This window comes from Amblyomma americanum, chromosome 2, assembly GCF_052857255.1.
Source record: "Amblyomma americanum isolate KBUSLIRL-KWMA chromosome 2, ASM5285725v1, whole genome shotgun sequence".
Taxonomy (NCBI): Eukaryota; Metazoa; Arthropoda; class Arachnida; order Ixodida; family Ixodidae; genus Amblyomma; species Amblyomma americanum.
The window spans coordinates 160,010,131-160,024,318 of record NC_135498.1 but is presented as its reverse complement, the minus strand read 5'-3'; the positions used below and the strand labels follow the sequence as shown (position 1 = coordinate 160,024,318).

At 44.7% G+C, this 14,188-nt stretch overlaps 1 protein-coding gene across 2 annotated transcripts; it reads left to right on the top strand.

The window, feature by feature from the left end:
• The first annotated feature begins 290 nt into the window (after nucleotides 1–290).
• Nucleotides 291–12,259, top strand: LOC144121925 (uncharacterized). Of its 2 annotated transcripts, XR_013312740.1 has the most exons (3): nucleotides 291–877; nucleotides 5,299–5,543; nucleotides 8,368–12,259. XR_013312740.1 is itself a non-coding variant. In XM_077655367.1 (2 exons), exons 1-2 carry the CDS (start codon nucleotides 554–556, stop codon nucleotides 5,473–5,475), a joined length of 501 nt encoding a protein of 166 aa, XP_077511493.1. In that variant the 5' UTR covers nucleotides 293–553; the 3' UTR covers nucleotides 5,476–8,317. The 2 variants fall into 2 exon arrangements, 1 of the variants encoding a protein (XP_077511493.1); XM_077655367.1 differs by lacking the exon at nucleotides 8,368–12,259 and having other exon boundaries at nucleotides 293–877; nucleotides 5,299–8,317.
• The last annotated feature ends 1,929 nt before the right edge of the window (nucleotides 12,260–14,188 follow it).

Sequence of the window (14,188 nt, the reverse complement as noted above, 5' to 3'; positions counted from 1 at the left end):
GTCACAGTTGCTGTGGCAACGAACGATGCAGAAGCAAGATGCAAGATTAATTGCAAGATTTTTGCGCGGCTCTGAATGTTCTAGAAGCGCTTTCGCACCGAAATACGACCCCGCGTTTTCTATGCTTTTCCTGATCAGTATTTCTTGCAAGCGCCAGCTTTGCAGCCCAAGTCGAAAGGCGCGCGAGCTGTCGCAAGCTATGTCGGGTTGCCGAGATAAGAAAACTGCATAAAGCAAGCTGCACAGGAATGGGCGCGCCAGACAGCAACCACGCGCGGAAAGCGGCGAAACGAGCCTGTCTATTGCACTCTCCCGGTCTGTCACACACAGGCGAACTTCGCCCCAGCTATCGTCAGCAGCTGCAAACAGAGAGCTCGGCTCCAGCGGCCAACGCTTCGCGTCGCTGGCGTCAGTTCAAGCCGCGCTACAGTGTGCTCGTGTTTAGCGTGCTCACCACGGTAATTGCGACAGTTCATTACTCTATCCAACTCAAATAGTGCACTTATCACACGTGATCACCGAGGGTAGCGTCTTTGAGTGGGACCGCTTCACAATGAAGAAGAAAATTGCCTTGGACGACTTTGACGAGATGGCATTCTCGACGTCATGCGACGTGTATCTGTGCAGCACACCCATTCCGCGCGGCGTGTTTTGGCTCGCCGCTTCAATTGCTTGGTTCTTCGGCTCGGCGTTTTCGTCAGCCTCGTCTCGCCACACCTTGTGCGCCGACGAAAAGTACCGACATTGGACGGTGGCGTTCGCTCGCCGCGGAGACGACGTGACCGTGTTTCAAGCGAGCAGAGATGCAAGCGATCAGTTGTCAGCCTTCATGACCTATTCAAAAAGAGACAAATTCCTTCAGGATAAAACCGAGAAGGTAAGTAAAACCCTTAGAATGGAAATTTGCGGGTAGTATTGGTGCACCTTTTTCTCAAAGCCTTCAGTTCTGACGAGTAATCGGGCCGGTGCGTTTTTGTATTAATACGTATATGTGCTCCTATTAACCAGCGCAACTGGCATTAAAAAGCGTCTAAAGCGGGTGAAGTACGTAGCGGGTCCGGTAGGTGTGGAACTTGTTCACGCGTGATCCTTCCGAAACTTGTATTGGGTGGATGGATGAAAGTTACGAGCGTCCCATTTGAAAATGGGTGGTGGCAGTAGCCACCGCGTTCGGATTTTTCTTCTTTTTATTTCCTTAAGCAATCCGTCACACTTGACGGTAGTGTCTATAAATTCGCCATTTTTCTTTGACTACAGATTTTAATCCTGAACGTCAGCCACCAATCATACAATTGCTTTGTGCTAACTTCTACCGCAGGTTCATTCGCATACCCATTGTTGTCTCCATAACTCCTGAGGCCTCAGGGACTGTGCCTGCATCAAGATACAGATTGATACTGCGACATTCAAGTATAAGATGTTCAATTGTTTCTACAGGTTTACCGCACTCTATACATCTGTAATCTTCTTGGTTAAATTTTTTTTTGGTAGCTCTGGGATACCCTGATCCAGATTCACTGTGTAGGGCACTGCCTCTTGAGTTGTGACAGAGCCATTACTTCCTGATCTGCATTTTTTAAATTTCGATCCAGTTCTACACTCTGTTTCTTTTCCACTTAATTAATACAGTTTTTACCTCCTGCGTTTTTTGCCTGTCGTTTAAAGCTCTTTATTTTTCTTCCTTGCGTTCTGCATACTTACTGGCTAGTTTTCTATTCCTTTTCCGCCACTGTGAGTCACCGCTCTATAAGTATTTAAATACATTAGCTGCTCATCCGTTATCATCGAAATTCATCAGGTGTACTTCATAGAATGTTTTTCTCTACGCTTCACATGCTTCGAATGATGTCCTGCCCATGTTTTTCAGCACTAGCGCTAATCTTCCAACAGCTGCGATTTATTTCTTGTCCCAACTGAACTGCGCCAGAACTGGTATGAGGACTCCCAGCAATCTATGAATGTATACGAATACCAATTCCGCATATACGGACTCTAGCAGTTATTCCCTTAAGGCGGAGCTTAGCTGTCCGTTGCAGTTTTAGTGTGATAGCACAAAAGCCCCATTTCACCGATTTCACCGATCTGTCTGAAGCCTGCTTGACTTTGAAAACCGAGCTTCGAACCGAAACCGAAGTGCAAGCTCACTGGATTCGCATTTTGCCTAATCACGCTAAATCGCCCGTGATTTTTTATGCATGGTCTCTTGGCGATTAATAGCTGCCTTAACTACCTAGGTGCTCTGTAAATGGAACCTCGTGGCATATTAAATGTTCCTTTATGCTCAATAACCTGATAGTTCACCGCCTTGTAAGATGTTAATGTCGGTAACACTTCACAAAAAATGCCAGGCCTGGTGGCTCAGCAACGTTCTCTTTGTCTTCACCAAGTATTCCGTCTGGGCTGTGTCGAAAAACATTATGCTTTGAAGGCAGAGATAACAGCACGGGCATACTCATATGAAGTTGATAATTCTTATTCCGAACAGTCTTATGCGGTTCCTCCAAGAGCCTTTTCGTTTACAAAGAGTTTCCTGATGGAACCCTACGCTTATCAGTCGCGTCGCCGAATGGCCTTCGATTGCCATGCAAGAGGTGCGTGCGCCTGTATCATTTTCGCGGTATCCTGCTTTCGTTAGGTACTGCCTTAGTTCGAGGTCAAAGCGTGCTGCAACGAGTTCTTTCACGATGTTATGCGTTAAAGTTCAGGCTCAGATGCAGAGCCTGCATGTCTTTACGACGCTCCTTGGCTCCCGGCTCCTCCTTTGTAAGTGTATACCTCTGATCCACTTTCTCTAAATTAGCTACGAGTGCCTGTCACAATATAGTTTTCAGGACAAATTGTCAATAAATGAAGCGCTTACGTTTATTATAGTCCTGTTCATGAAACATCACGTCTTAGTGGTCAAAATGAGCTCTAAACAGCAGCAGCACTAAAAAGAACTCTATACAGTAAGAGACGAAAAAAGAAAAAAGAAACCTACTTAATACAGGTAAGGAATACAACCAATACAAAATTGAACAAGTTTAAGATGAAACTGCATAAAAATCATACCGGGAAACATTAACAGAGATCATATTTCGGAGCACTGACGATCCTTAGCAAAGAATAACCATCGCTCTGTTGTGGGAAAAGCTCGATGAATCTGTGGCAGAAGGCCCTAGCATCAAGCTTTATGGCAATGGGTGACAGCACCTGCATCGGCCGCCTTGTCCGGGGCCACATGCCCGCACTGATGTCTCTAGCAATGTGATCCTGAAGACCCATCGAGAAAAGAAAAAAAAACTGAGGAGAGAGCGCGAGGCCAAGCGGTCGTGAAGCTACTCCCTTCCCCGTTTTTCGCTCTTCAAGTCGGTCCCTAATGTTTTGGTGTCGGTATTTTTTAGTTCGCTCGTCTGCACGGCCCGTGGCGTGGGCGTCTGCAGCAAGAACCAACGTTCATAGCACGGTGGGTGGTTCATGGATGTACTCCAGTTTCGAAACTCCTCGGCGCACTCATGGGGAGGAGCCGGCCCTCCGCGGTTCCTGCCACCGCGGCGCTGCGGTCGACGGTTGAGCTATCGGAGCAAGCGTCGTCTGCTAGCACCCAACGTTGCGCTTGCGTAGGGTGTTCCGAGTTCGCTGGTAGAATGTTTGTTTTCCGATCCTCTTAGACAGCTAGGAATTATTTTAGTTAGGTATACTTGCTTCTTCTGACCTTCTGCATATATTGGAATTAAGCCTTTACGCTACGGCGGAGCTTAGGTGTCCCTTCCAATGTTTCCGCAAGTTATGTACGGTCTCTCCTTTGCTTGCTGTCTATCCGGTGTATTGTGGCACCTACTTCTACTGAGTAGATCATAACTTTCAGTCTATATTGCAGTGGTCGCTGTTACGCTGTTTCTCATGTTCTACGCTGATCGTTTCATCAATTGTGCGATGTTATGTTTCGGTTGTCTTGTTTATGTTTTGTCTAGTCATATGAGAGGGCCTGTTCGCTCTGGTTAGATGGGAGGGAGCGGCCTAGTTCATTATCATGGTCGTCATGTCCTCGGCATCTGAATGTGAACCAGCTCTTTATTAATCCGGTAGCATAAGAAGCCCCATCGAACCAACATGCGTAGTCGATGACAAAATTAGACCATTGGCTGGAAGGAAGTGACGTGACCTCCAGTGACGGCATTGATAACGAGCTTTTTTCAAAAGCGCTAGACCGCAGGACATCTGATAAGATACACTGCGTTGATTTGTCTCTTCGTGTTCCTTGTTCGTCTCTTCTTGCTCTATGCCCTGCTGGTCAGCGCTGTTGAAAAAAAAGCTCGTTAAGGATTGCCCACTAGCCCAACCTGCAGTTCTTATAAAGCAATCAATAACTATTGATGGAGGCGCACTGCCAACACGCAATGGCTTGTCCCTGCGAATTTTTCTTGCAGCCTTCCTGTTGGGTCTGTGGCGCGCCTTGATCGTCGATGTTCTCAGGCGTCAGGCAGAACCACAGACTTCGATTTTGCCCCTTGGCATTCTGACTGACAGAGACCGGGTGTCCTGTCAACAGGAGAACATTACTTGAAAACAAATCATAAGTCACTTCATAAGGCTACTCTGCATAAATTTCTAGTGCCGAATTTTTAACGCCCTTTATATTAATTGACGCGCGAGCATCGATTTCGTGCACCTACTTTTTACTTTTCGGTTTGGAACTTCTCGAGAGTCTAGCAAGTATATGCACAACATCAGCGTTTTCCAAGCCTAGGAAACTTGGACATGCCACGGGCCTTGATGCTAAGCGTCGAAATTCGCCGCAGAAATTTCGAATGGTCAACATATATCCCATTGATTTTCTATGGCCGCCAGAAATAGTTGATGTTTAAGGAAGAAGCACTTCATACATTAGTTCTGGCAGCCATAAGCAAGAAACGGCCGTAAAAGTCATCATGTACGTTCGCGCTAAATCTCTTAGGACTCGCTAGTTTTCCAAAAAATTGCAAGTATAAAATATTTCCATTCAGTTACGCGCTGTTCAGTACTCGTGGCCAACAGATGACGCTATTTCCTGAATATCCGGGAAAGCGGTGGGCGTGATCTCACTGGTATGTAAATATTGTCTCCTAAAAACAGTATGCTGTTAATAGTGAGCGTCTATGTCACTATCTTCTGGTGCTCCTTTTCTCGCACTTTTTTGGTCCCGGCGAATTTGTACCATTTCGACGCAGTGTATGTTGTGCTGAAATTTCGTGGATTTTGTAAAAAGAAAAAAGATCTGTTTTCTCGCACGTTCCCATTGAAGAATAGTTATTGAAAGTAAGGCTTTTCTTATTTCAGAGGCATCTGGGCACTCATGAAGTCCCGCATGAACGCACCCAGAACCTTCTCAACGAGATGTCTGACGTCGGCGGCCTGTATGACCAGGGGACGAATAATTGCCGCACTTGGGCCATGGAGGTGCTGCGCCGCCTGGGAATACCGACGCCAAGCACTGATGGCACGGAGAACTCCTAACCTTGTGACGCAACGCTTTATGCCCTGAGAATGAGACGCTCGCAATATGGAGAAGCTGGGAAAGGATGGTGTGTTAGATCGCATTCACTCTTTTTGTCTACTGGCCAGAAATATGTGCGCGCTCCTCGCGGCAGAATGCACCTGACATGCCAAGTCCGCACGAACTCGTCGCAAGGGCACACATGCAGCCAGTTCTATTTTGAGCATTGCGTATTACTTTTTGCTGCTAAGAAATTCTCCTTCACCGTCTGCATCAATGCGAAGATTCAAAATAGGGCAGACTGCTTTGTCCTTGGAAATTATGACAAGACACTCAGTATCTCAGAAAGCAAAAGAAATCTTTAGTGGCCAGAACCTAAAACTCGAAGAAGAAATCTGATATTAAAATTTTTACACAATATTTTCGATTCCAAGACAGGTATAGACGGAACGAAATATTTGAAGCCGCCTTTCTATGTCTTAAAGCGAAGGGACCACAATTTAAAGCTTTATGGATTTCCTTTTAAAGGTGACGTACTTTGATATTCCTTTTTTCTGCGTACAGTTCGCGAATGGAATGCCTTGCCGACACATATTGTTGATGCTATACGAAATGAAGGCTTTTTTTCACGCGTTTAGTGCATGATTTTTTGTTTTGAATGTGAAAGTGCCCCCCTGCTGTAATGCCGAAAGGCGATGCAGGTACCAAATAAATAAATAAATAAATAAACACTTCTATCTGCATTTTATAGGCCATTAAGGCATCGTGCATCGCCTTGGTAGCTGAAGTTTAATTTCGAGAGTGCACTAAAATTCACTGCTTTATTTGCCTGAAATGACAATATAATACATTCGAAGGCCTTACTCAAGGTGGTCACTACGAGGCCGTTAACACTCAGAAAGGTCTCGGGTATCTTTTCGTGAATGAAAACGTCACGCTTCCACCTTATATCTACTATACTCAGTACAGCGCGCCGATTATCAACCTTCAAGCTCTTCATCATTATTTAAAAATGTTTTATTACAAAAATGACGGCTATTTTTTTAAGTATTATTAGGCTTTTTCATTCTTTATATCACATTTGCAAAGGACTCATCTTTCCTGAACCGCTTCTCTGCATATCATATCTTGTCGGCTGTTTACTCGACGCAGAGGAATATTATTTAAGGGGAACCCGAGGTTACGTTAAAAAGAGGAAGGGGCCTGCAAAATATCGGAAATAAAGTGTTTTTAATACCGGTGACATGAGCTGCGCACAAAGCCGCTGAAGATAATCCAAAGCCGAAGGTGCGCTCGAATCTTCTATGCTTTCACACCTGTACCATTCTGTCTTCCTAAAGCTTCAGCCCATTTTATTTAATGTCTTACACTCTACAGTATTTGTTAGAGAAGGCACTGATACCGATAGATGTTCTGTGGAACGTAATATTGTTTCGGAATCCCATATAGGTGTAAAACCATTTTTGCGCACATTTCTATTGTGTACTGCGGCAGCTATTCTCCGAAAAAGCATGTGTTCATGCGCACTGCGTCCATGGTGCGCTATAGCGAGGAGCAAGAACCTCTAGAAAATGTCTTTTCTGCCGACATTTGCGCTCTGTTAGATTCCGCCGCTCGCTGTTTAAAAATCAGAGCGCCTGCATGGTACTGTAACGCGGTGGTGAAAGCAGTCTTAAAGGCAGCGAACAGCTTCGGAAAGAAACTTTTCATTGGGCTGCCTTGCACCCACAAAGTAGTGAGTAGCTTGAAGGCGGATATAGCAACAAGAGAGGTCGGCGGCGGTCGAACGGAATCCCCCCTTTCGGCCGCGCTCGTTTCAAAGATAGCATTGAGGTTTCGCGATAAAGGCTCGGAAGACCGACAGTAAACTCGAGCATGGAAACAGCAACCCGTGATTATTGCCTAGCATACAAAGTGATAATTCGATATGCCGAGGGTGATAACAAAGCGCCGAAGTTAAGGTCAGAGACGAGGACAAAAATATTTAGATAAATATTTTTATTGTCTCAGTATAACCAGTTTGTTATCGGCGTGGTTGTATGAAGAATACGGAGCAAATATCCATGTGCATTCGAACACTGCAAACCAGCTGCCCGTACACTGAGGAAGAAATTGGGACAGGTCGTTGGCCTCTCATATTGCTTTGTGCGAATACTCCCATTTTAAACTGATCTTTAGGAGGAGGGAATAGTATCTATGATGGAAAACAGCGTTGTGTAAGAACACTGAGACGGAACACGGGAATATTATCTCCAACGTGCATTCAAAACGTCCATTAGTAAGAGTTTACAAAGGCCGCTGCGCTCTTGTACTGTGCGATGTCAGGGCACGTTAAAGAACCACAGGTGGTCGAACTTTTCGGAGCTACGGCGTTCTTCATAGCCTGAGTCGCTTTGGAACGTTCAACCCCATCAACATAAACCTAAACCAAAGGCCGCTGGGGAGACCCTCAAGGCTATTGCGTTCCCGTTACCACCTCGTTTCATTCGAAGTAGTCTCCCATTCTTCTGAATTTATATAAGGAATGGCTAGCCTCAGTACACACGTACAAAATCTAACATGAGCTGCTGGATGCGTGTGCTGCAAGCAGGCTCGACAAGTACAACCAGCTGGTGTCCCGCGCTACTTTTTTGTATCACTGCTGATGTTGAACGCATAAACCAGGCGCGTTTCACTACTGTAGTGTACGAATGAGTAAGTACTGACTGCTTAGCATATGTTTATGTATTCCTAATTTTGAAACATTTATATTTCGTGTAAAGTACCTTCTATTCGAAGTGCAAAATGCCACCTCTGGAGTTCGGTACCCTGTTGTCACTGTTTCCTTCCCCTCCTGTTCACCTTCGCATGCTTTCTCTCCTATGTGCTATCACTTTACGTCACACGTGAAGCAGTTTTTTTCTGTCGTGCAGGAGACGCCCAAGGGGAGACCAAGAGTACAGTTGTCACTCGCTTAGCTTTGAAGAGTGGCACTGCCATGGCTGTTGCCAGGACTTGCAGGTGCTTGAAGAGAATACTGCTGTAAATTCGCAGTTTGGTTTTCAAAACGTAGCATGGACTTCCAAATCAAGCCCCGGTTATTGTTAACATGTTAGTGGGCTTGATGTTCGGCCGACAAACATTTGCCGGGTATCAACATGTTCACGAGTAACTTTGACAACCTGTCCTGGTGATGGTTAATGGTCGCTGTATCAATTCGTGACTGCACACGGGGTTCCTGAGTAGCAACCTAAAAAAAAAAACGCTTGACACCACGAACAGAAAAGGCGTAAAACTAGCACGCTTATTATTCTTAATATAAAGCTTCGAAATATACACAGAAATATTTTACGGTGAATTTGCTTCTATTCTAGTTTAGCTAATGTTTCGAAAGACACTGAACACCAAACAGATGGATATTTCTTACTGCAGAATCGAAAACAAAATAAAGACAAATAAAAAAGGTCAAAGAATATTACCTGTTTCTTACCAAGGTTCAGACAAACGACTGAAGTATGGCCCATGTTTCGTCATTGAAAATTGTATACGACTCGTTTTTGTTAGTTTAGCACAGAGGTGGTCAGGCAGCTCAGGTAATCGGAACAGGTTATTTAACATGATGATGAAATCGATTGCGGAATTGCATGGTGTTCACGAGAAGCGAGTATGACAATGACTGAGCAAGAAGACATGCAAAACACACGTCGCAGAGGTGGTGGATTTCAGGCATTTCAGGGGAGAGATAGCGGTGTTTGGGAACGCCCTGAACATTTCCGAAAGAAATGTTCCGAAAATGAAGATTTCCGAAAGAAAAAATTCGGCGCGTTGTTTGCAGTGCATGCCTCTTTAGAATCCAACGCACTCATGTTGGTGGTTTCGTGCTAAGTTTTGAATGCTATTTGAATGTGGAACTTTTTTTTTTTTTTCAAAGCATAAAATGGTTCTAACTCCCATTACGGGCAAACTGAGGTGAATATGCTCTCCAAAATGACGCCGAGACTGATGTGGAAACCGATGGCGATTTACGACATAAAAGTATTCCTATGCATTAAGCATTACTAAGAGCTTCAAGTTAAATTCAAATTCGCCCAGGCACGAACCTAGTAGCGTACTCGACTGGCGCCTCGGACAATCGCTCATGACCGCAATGGTGAAAAATCATGCCTAAAAGGTATATCCGTGCATTACTACACTTTTTAGGGATAAGGTAGACATACTGAATGGCCTTACATCAGCTATGCAAGTTGGGAAGGTCTTCGCCGTCGCACTGATAACAAATGGCGTCGCCTTAAGGGCGCTGGAAGCGTGTCCGTGAAATAGCAGGCGGCCGAAAAATCATCGGTCGCGCATCATGCCTTGTACGACCGTCCTACGTATCCGCGTGCTCGGAGGACAACGCTGCTACACCTGAATATGAGCTTCGTGAGTAGGCAGCCAGAAAGTATCTCAGCAATCTTGAACGCATTGCGGGTTTTACACCTGCAGCACTGAGGCACTCGGCCGAATAACAATGGTTGCATTATTCGACCGCAAGCGACAGTGAGGACGCAGCCAAACGGGTCGCTAATGTCACATAAGGAAATGAGCGCCACAGTAAACACGTATGCAATCTGGCTGACACCGATTTGTCCAGTCCTGATAGTAGCACCTATGACCCCCCATGAGTGCGCTGCGCTGCTCCTGCAAGTAGTTTTAAGCTGGCGCATACACTTGGTAACGGTACAGACCCCAACGTGTAGTCTGTCTTTAGACCGGTAAGGGAGGAGGGGGAGTGCCGCTTGTACAGCAGTTTCTTTTGGGGATTTTGAGGCCTGATTTCAACGGTGAAGGCTGAAATTCCGTAAAGGATTGCTACATTGTGTAGCTTATCCCTGTTGGCAGTCCCGCGGGTTCATCGCGGCCGTGCGGAAAACAAAAGGAATGCATTCATTATAAAATTTAATAAAGCATTGCTTTTTTACTTCTTCAAGTTTTAAACGTAAAAATAAAATATTGTTTAGTTCGAGCTTGTCTCCACAACTTTCACAGCGAGGTTTGTCTTGTTTCGTTCGTAAAGCATTGTGTTTAAGGTGTGTATCTCCAATGCGGAGACAGCATAAAATTACTTCTAGTAAACACTCCTGGTGCCTACAGGCCTTGCATTCACCCACGACGGGATTTACAAAATGCAGCTTGTTAACGTCGTTGTCCCAGGAAGCCTGCATTTTTTCTCTCAGTTTATTTTGTAGAATGTGCAAGCTGTCTCAATTATGTATATCTACTTGTTTTACTTCTGCTTTACGGATATGGGCGGCACATGCATAAGCGCGCTCGTTCCCGCTGATTACCACGTGATTACGGACCCAGCAGAACTTTATTGTACGTCTTTGTGTTTCAGTTTTGATTACATTATGCGTTACTACCTCTCCTATATTAAGGGTTGAACTGCGTTTCCGGAGTTTAGTGCTGTAATTACGCTGAGAGAGTCAGTGTGGACAACACTATTTTCAGTGTATTCCTTAATTATTTTTTCTGTACCTACCACAATCGAGTAACATTCTGCTGTGAAAATTGCGCACTGAGGTAGCCTGAATACTTTCTCACATTTCCCTTGTATTACTAAATTACCAAAGTAGAGTGCCGTTTTAGAACCGTCTTTGTAAAAATCTCTGACTTCTCGTATTTTTTATGTACTGCAAAAACCTTTTGCTGTATATGTTCCTGTGGAGTTTGCTTTTTGTGAATGTGTGTCAGTGTAAAATCGCGTACAGCAGGAAATGTGTTCCAGGCTCGCGGTCGGTCGGGTCTCCGGGCAACATCCTGAAGTGTATCCAGTGTTTTTATTTCTTGGCATTCTTCTTCGAAGCGGAGAAAGGGTCGTCCGACTGCTTGGGGTTTGTTGGTAAAGAGCGTTCTGTATGTTCATTTATTAACTATGGGATAACACAGATGTTTTGGTAGGGCCTTATTTTCAGTACGTACATACAGGCAAGCATTGTTCTCGTGCCATTTCTTTCTACTTAAACATTATTACGGGTGGTGTTCTCCATGGACCAGTTCAAAGACGCGCACCTAGACTTTCTATTGGATCCAGCCTTTTAAGGCACGACGACCTCGCAGACCCATCAACTGCGCATCCATAGTCTAAGGAAGAGCGTACAACTGAGAGATAAACGTGCAATAGACACATTCTCTCGGAGCCCCCAGAGTTTTCTTGCGAATACTTTGAGTATATTCAGGGATGCTTTCTTGTTTAGTGTGTTTATGTGCGCTAGAAACGAGGTGGCTGACGAAAAGGGTTCACCATGAGTTAAGGACAACGCAGCAAGCTATGGAAAGAAAATTGATAGGTGTAACGTGAAGAGGCCGGAAGCGGGCTGAGTGGGTGAGGGAACAAACGCAGGTTAATGATATCCTAGTCGAAATCAAGAGGAAGAAATGGGCTTGGGCAGGTCATATGAAGCGAAGGCAAGACAACCGCTGGTCCTTAAGGGTAACGGAGCTGATTATAAGAGAAAGTAAGCGTTGCAGGGGGCGGCAGAAAGTTAGGTGGGCTAATGATGTTAGGAAGTTTGTGGGGGGAACGTTGGCGCAGCTGGAAAAGGATAGGGTTAATTGGAGAAACATGGGAGAGGCCTTTGCCCTGCAGGGGGGGTAGTAAGGCTGACGATGATGTGAGCGGTAGGAATGTGTTTTTTTTTGTCAAACGTTAGGCCTATTAATCTGTGTTCTTGTTACACTGAAAGTACTGTTTCGTTCAAATATAGCGTGCGATTAATCTGCAAGCCTCTTTTGGAGCAAGAAAAAACAGCATCTGCTTTTGTGGGGAAAACTTAAATTCATTTCTCTTTGTATTTATCTCTAAGTTGATAAGGTAGATGATGTGCATGCTAGTTTGTTTATTCTGAGTTGTATTTATCTCTAAGTTGATAAGGTAGATGATGTGCATGCAGTTTGAACGTCATCGACCTAGACTTAATGCAGAATGGACTGCGGAATTATTCTGGCTAAACAATTCATTTTTAGCATGAACAGTGCAATAGTTAAAATGCAGCCCTTGGGCACATCGTTCTCCTGAGTGAAATACTTCGAGAGGATAGCAAGTCGCTCAAGCATTTCAGCATCCTCCCACGGATGCCAAGCTCTGCTAGGTCACGAAGATTCCTAAACCTCCAAGGTGTGTCGTAGGCCTTCTCCATATTGAAAAAGACGGCAAGGCATTCGTGTTTGTGTATGAATGCTTCTCGGACTGTTTCCCAGGCGCGGATGGCATGGTCAACTCTGGGGCATGCTTTTAGCGCCAAAGCGCTACTTGACTTGCAAAGCTTGAAACACGCAAGGCATTTGTACAGCCTCAAGCTTTGACCTTTAATGGAGCGCCAGCAGGCGGAGCCCCCCCCCCTCCCCCTCACAGCACGCGGCTGCAAATAGCTGAATGCGGGTGCATTTGAGGCAGCGTTGCCTCAAGTGCTCTCGCACGCCTTACTCGGTTTACTGCGCTAGAACCCGGTAGTTTTTTTTTTTCAACCACATTGGTGGACATCAAAAAGATTCGAGAATGAACATTAACCTTGTATTGAGAACACTCAGAATATTTGGCAATACAGTTTGTAAGGGTTATAGGCCGGTCTACCAGGGGCGGTTGGTGGCTTTCCGGGTTTGAAGAACTGGAACAATAATGACTTTTTGCTGAGTCTCTTGTATTTTCCTTGAGGCCCATATTTTGTAATAAAAATGTTACAGAACTACAGAAGGTTAAGATAGATGGGCCAGCATTTTGTGATTAATTCTGTCTGGGCCTGGTGCAGTCTGTTTACCTGTATACAGCACTATAACTTTCTACAGAGTGAAATTAAATTATTAAAAAAGCTCGTAGTCGCTGCCACCCGCACGGAGACAGCGTTTTTGGATGTGTTTCGTATCTAAAAAAAAAACTGTGTATAGTGTGAGGAACTGATAGTGCAGAAAAAATATTCACCTAAATTTCTGCCTGTTCTTCTATAGTTTCATGTATACCAGTGCCTGTCGCAACGGGAAATGTAAAAAGTAGCTGCTATCTAGTTTTCGACCGTGCTGTCACATTTTTATGTGATTGAGGTTTTTTAATAACGCCTAACTTCGCAACGATATCTTTTTGGGTTCTACGATGTATATATCAGCATTTCATTAGGTTTCGCTTTATTTAATTATAAGATTCTTGTGTGTTGGTCATCTGCGAAAAACGCCTGTCATTATGTTATTCTTTTTTGGCTTCCCTACATTCTTGCGTCCGCCATACCTTGTGGTTCTGGCGCACCACTACTGTGGACTGGAGAGTAGCTAGCGTGCAGCATCGATGATATAATTTGAACATATAATTTATTTCATGTATGGTAAGTGCTTCTGCAAAAGAGTATAGAAACTGGCTCCTCTGAACGAAGCCAAGGCAGCGAAATTCAGCTTCCAACGTCGTGGTTTAGTTGGGACGACTGTACGTGAGGGTGACAAGCTGATAAATGCTGGCAGATTTTCAATCCAGTATGGGTTGCAAAAACATCCCATTTAAAATTGCTTAAAACGGACGGTGAACTGAAAGGCAGGTCTAAAGAGCTCATTCTACCCGAGGTTGGGGAGCAGTATCTAGGTTTACCAGAGTTCGACGAACAGACGTTACAAGACATAATAAAATCCTCTATTATTTGACCTCTAGTGTCGGTTGTCTCACTGCCCCAAAAACAAGAGTGTACATTAAAATCTGCATTTACCAGAAATGGTTCTTCTAAATGCTCCATAAGC

What these genes read in the sequence shown, in the direction of transcription:
- LOC144121925 (XM_077655367.1), top strand. Translation starts at nt 554, where the DNA reads ATGAAGAAGAAAATTGCCTTGGACGACTTTGACGAGATGGCATTCTCG. An exon ending in TTCAGGATAAAACCGAGAAG is followed by an intron (nt 878 to 5,298) that starts GTAAGTAAAACC and finishes TTCTTATTTCAG; the next exon opens with AGGCATCTGGGCACTCATGA.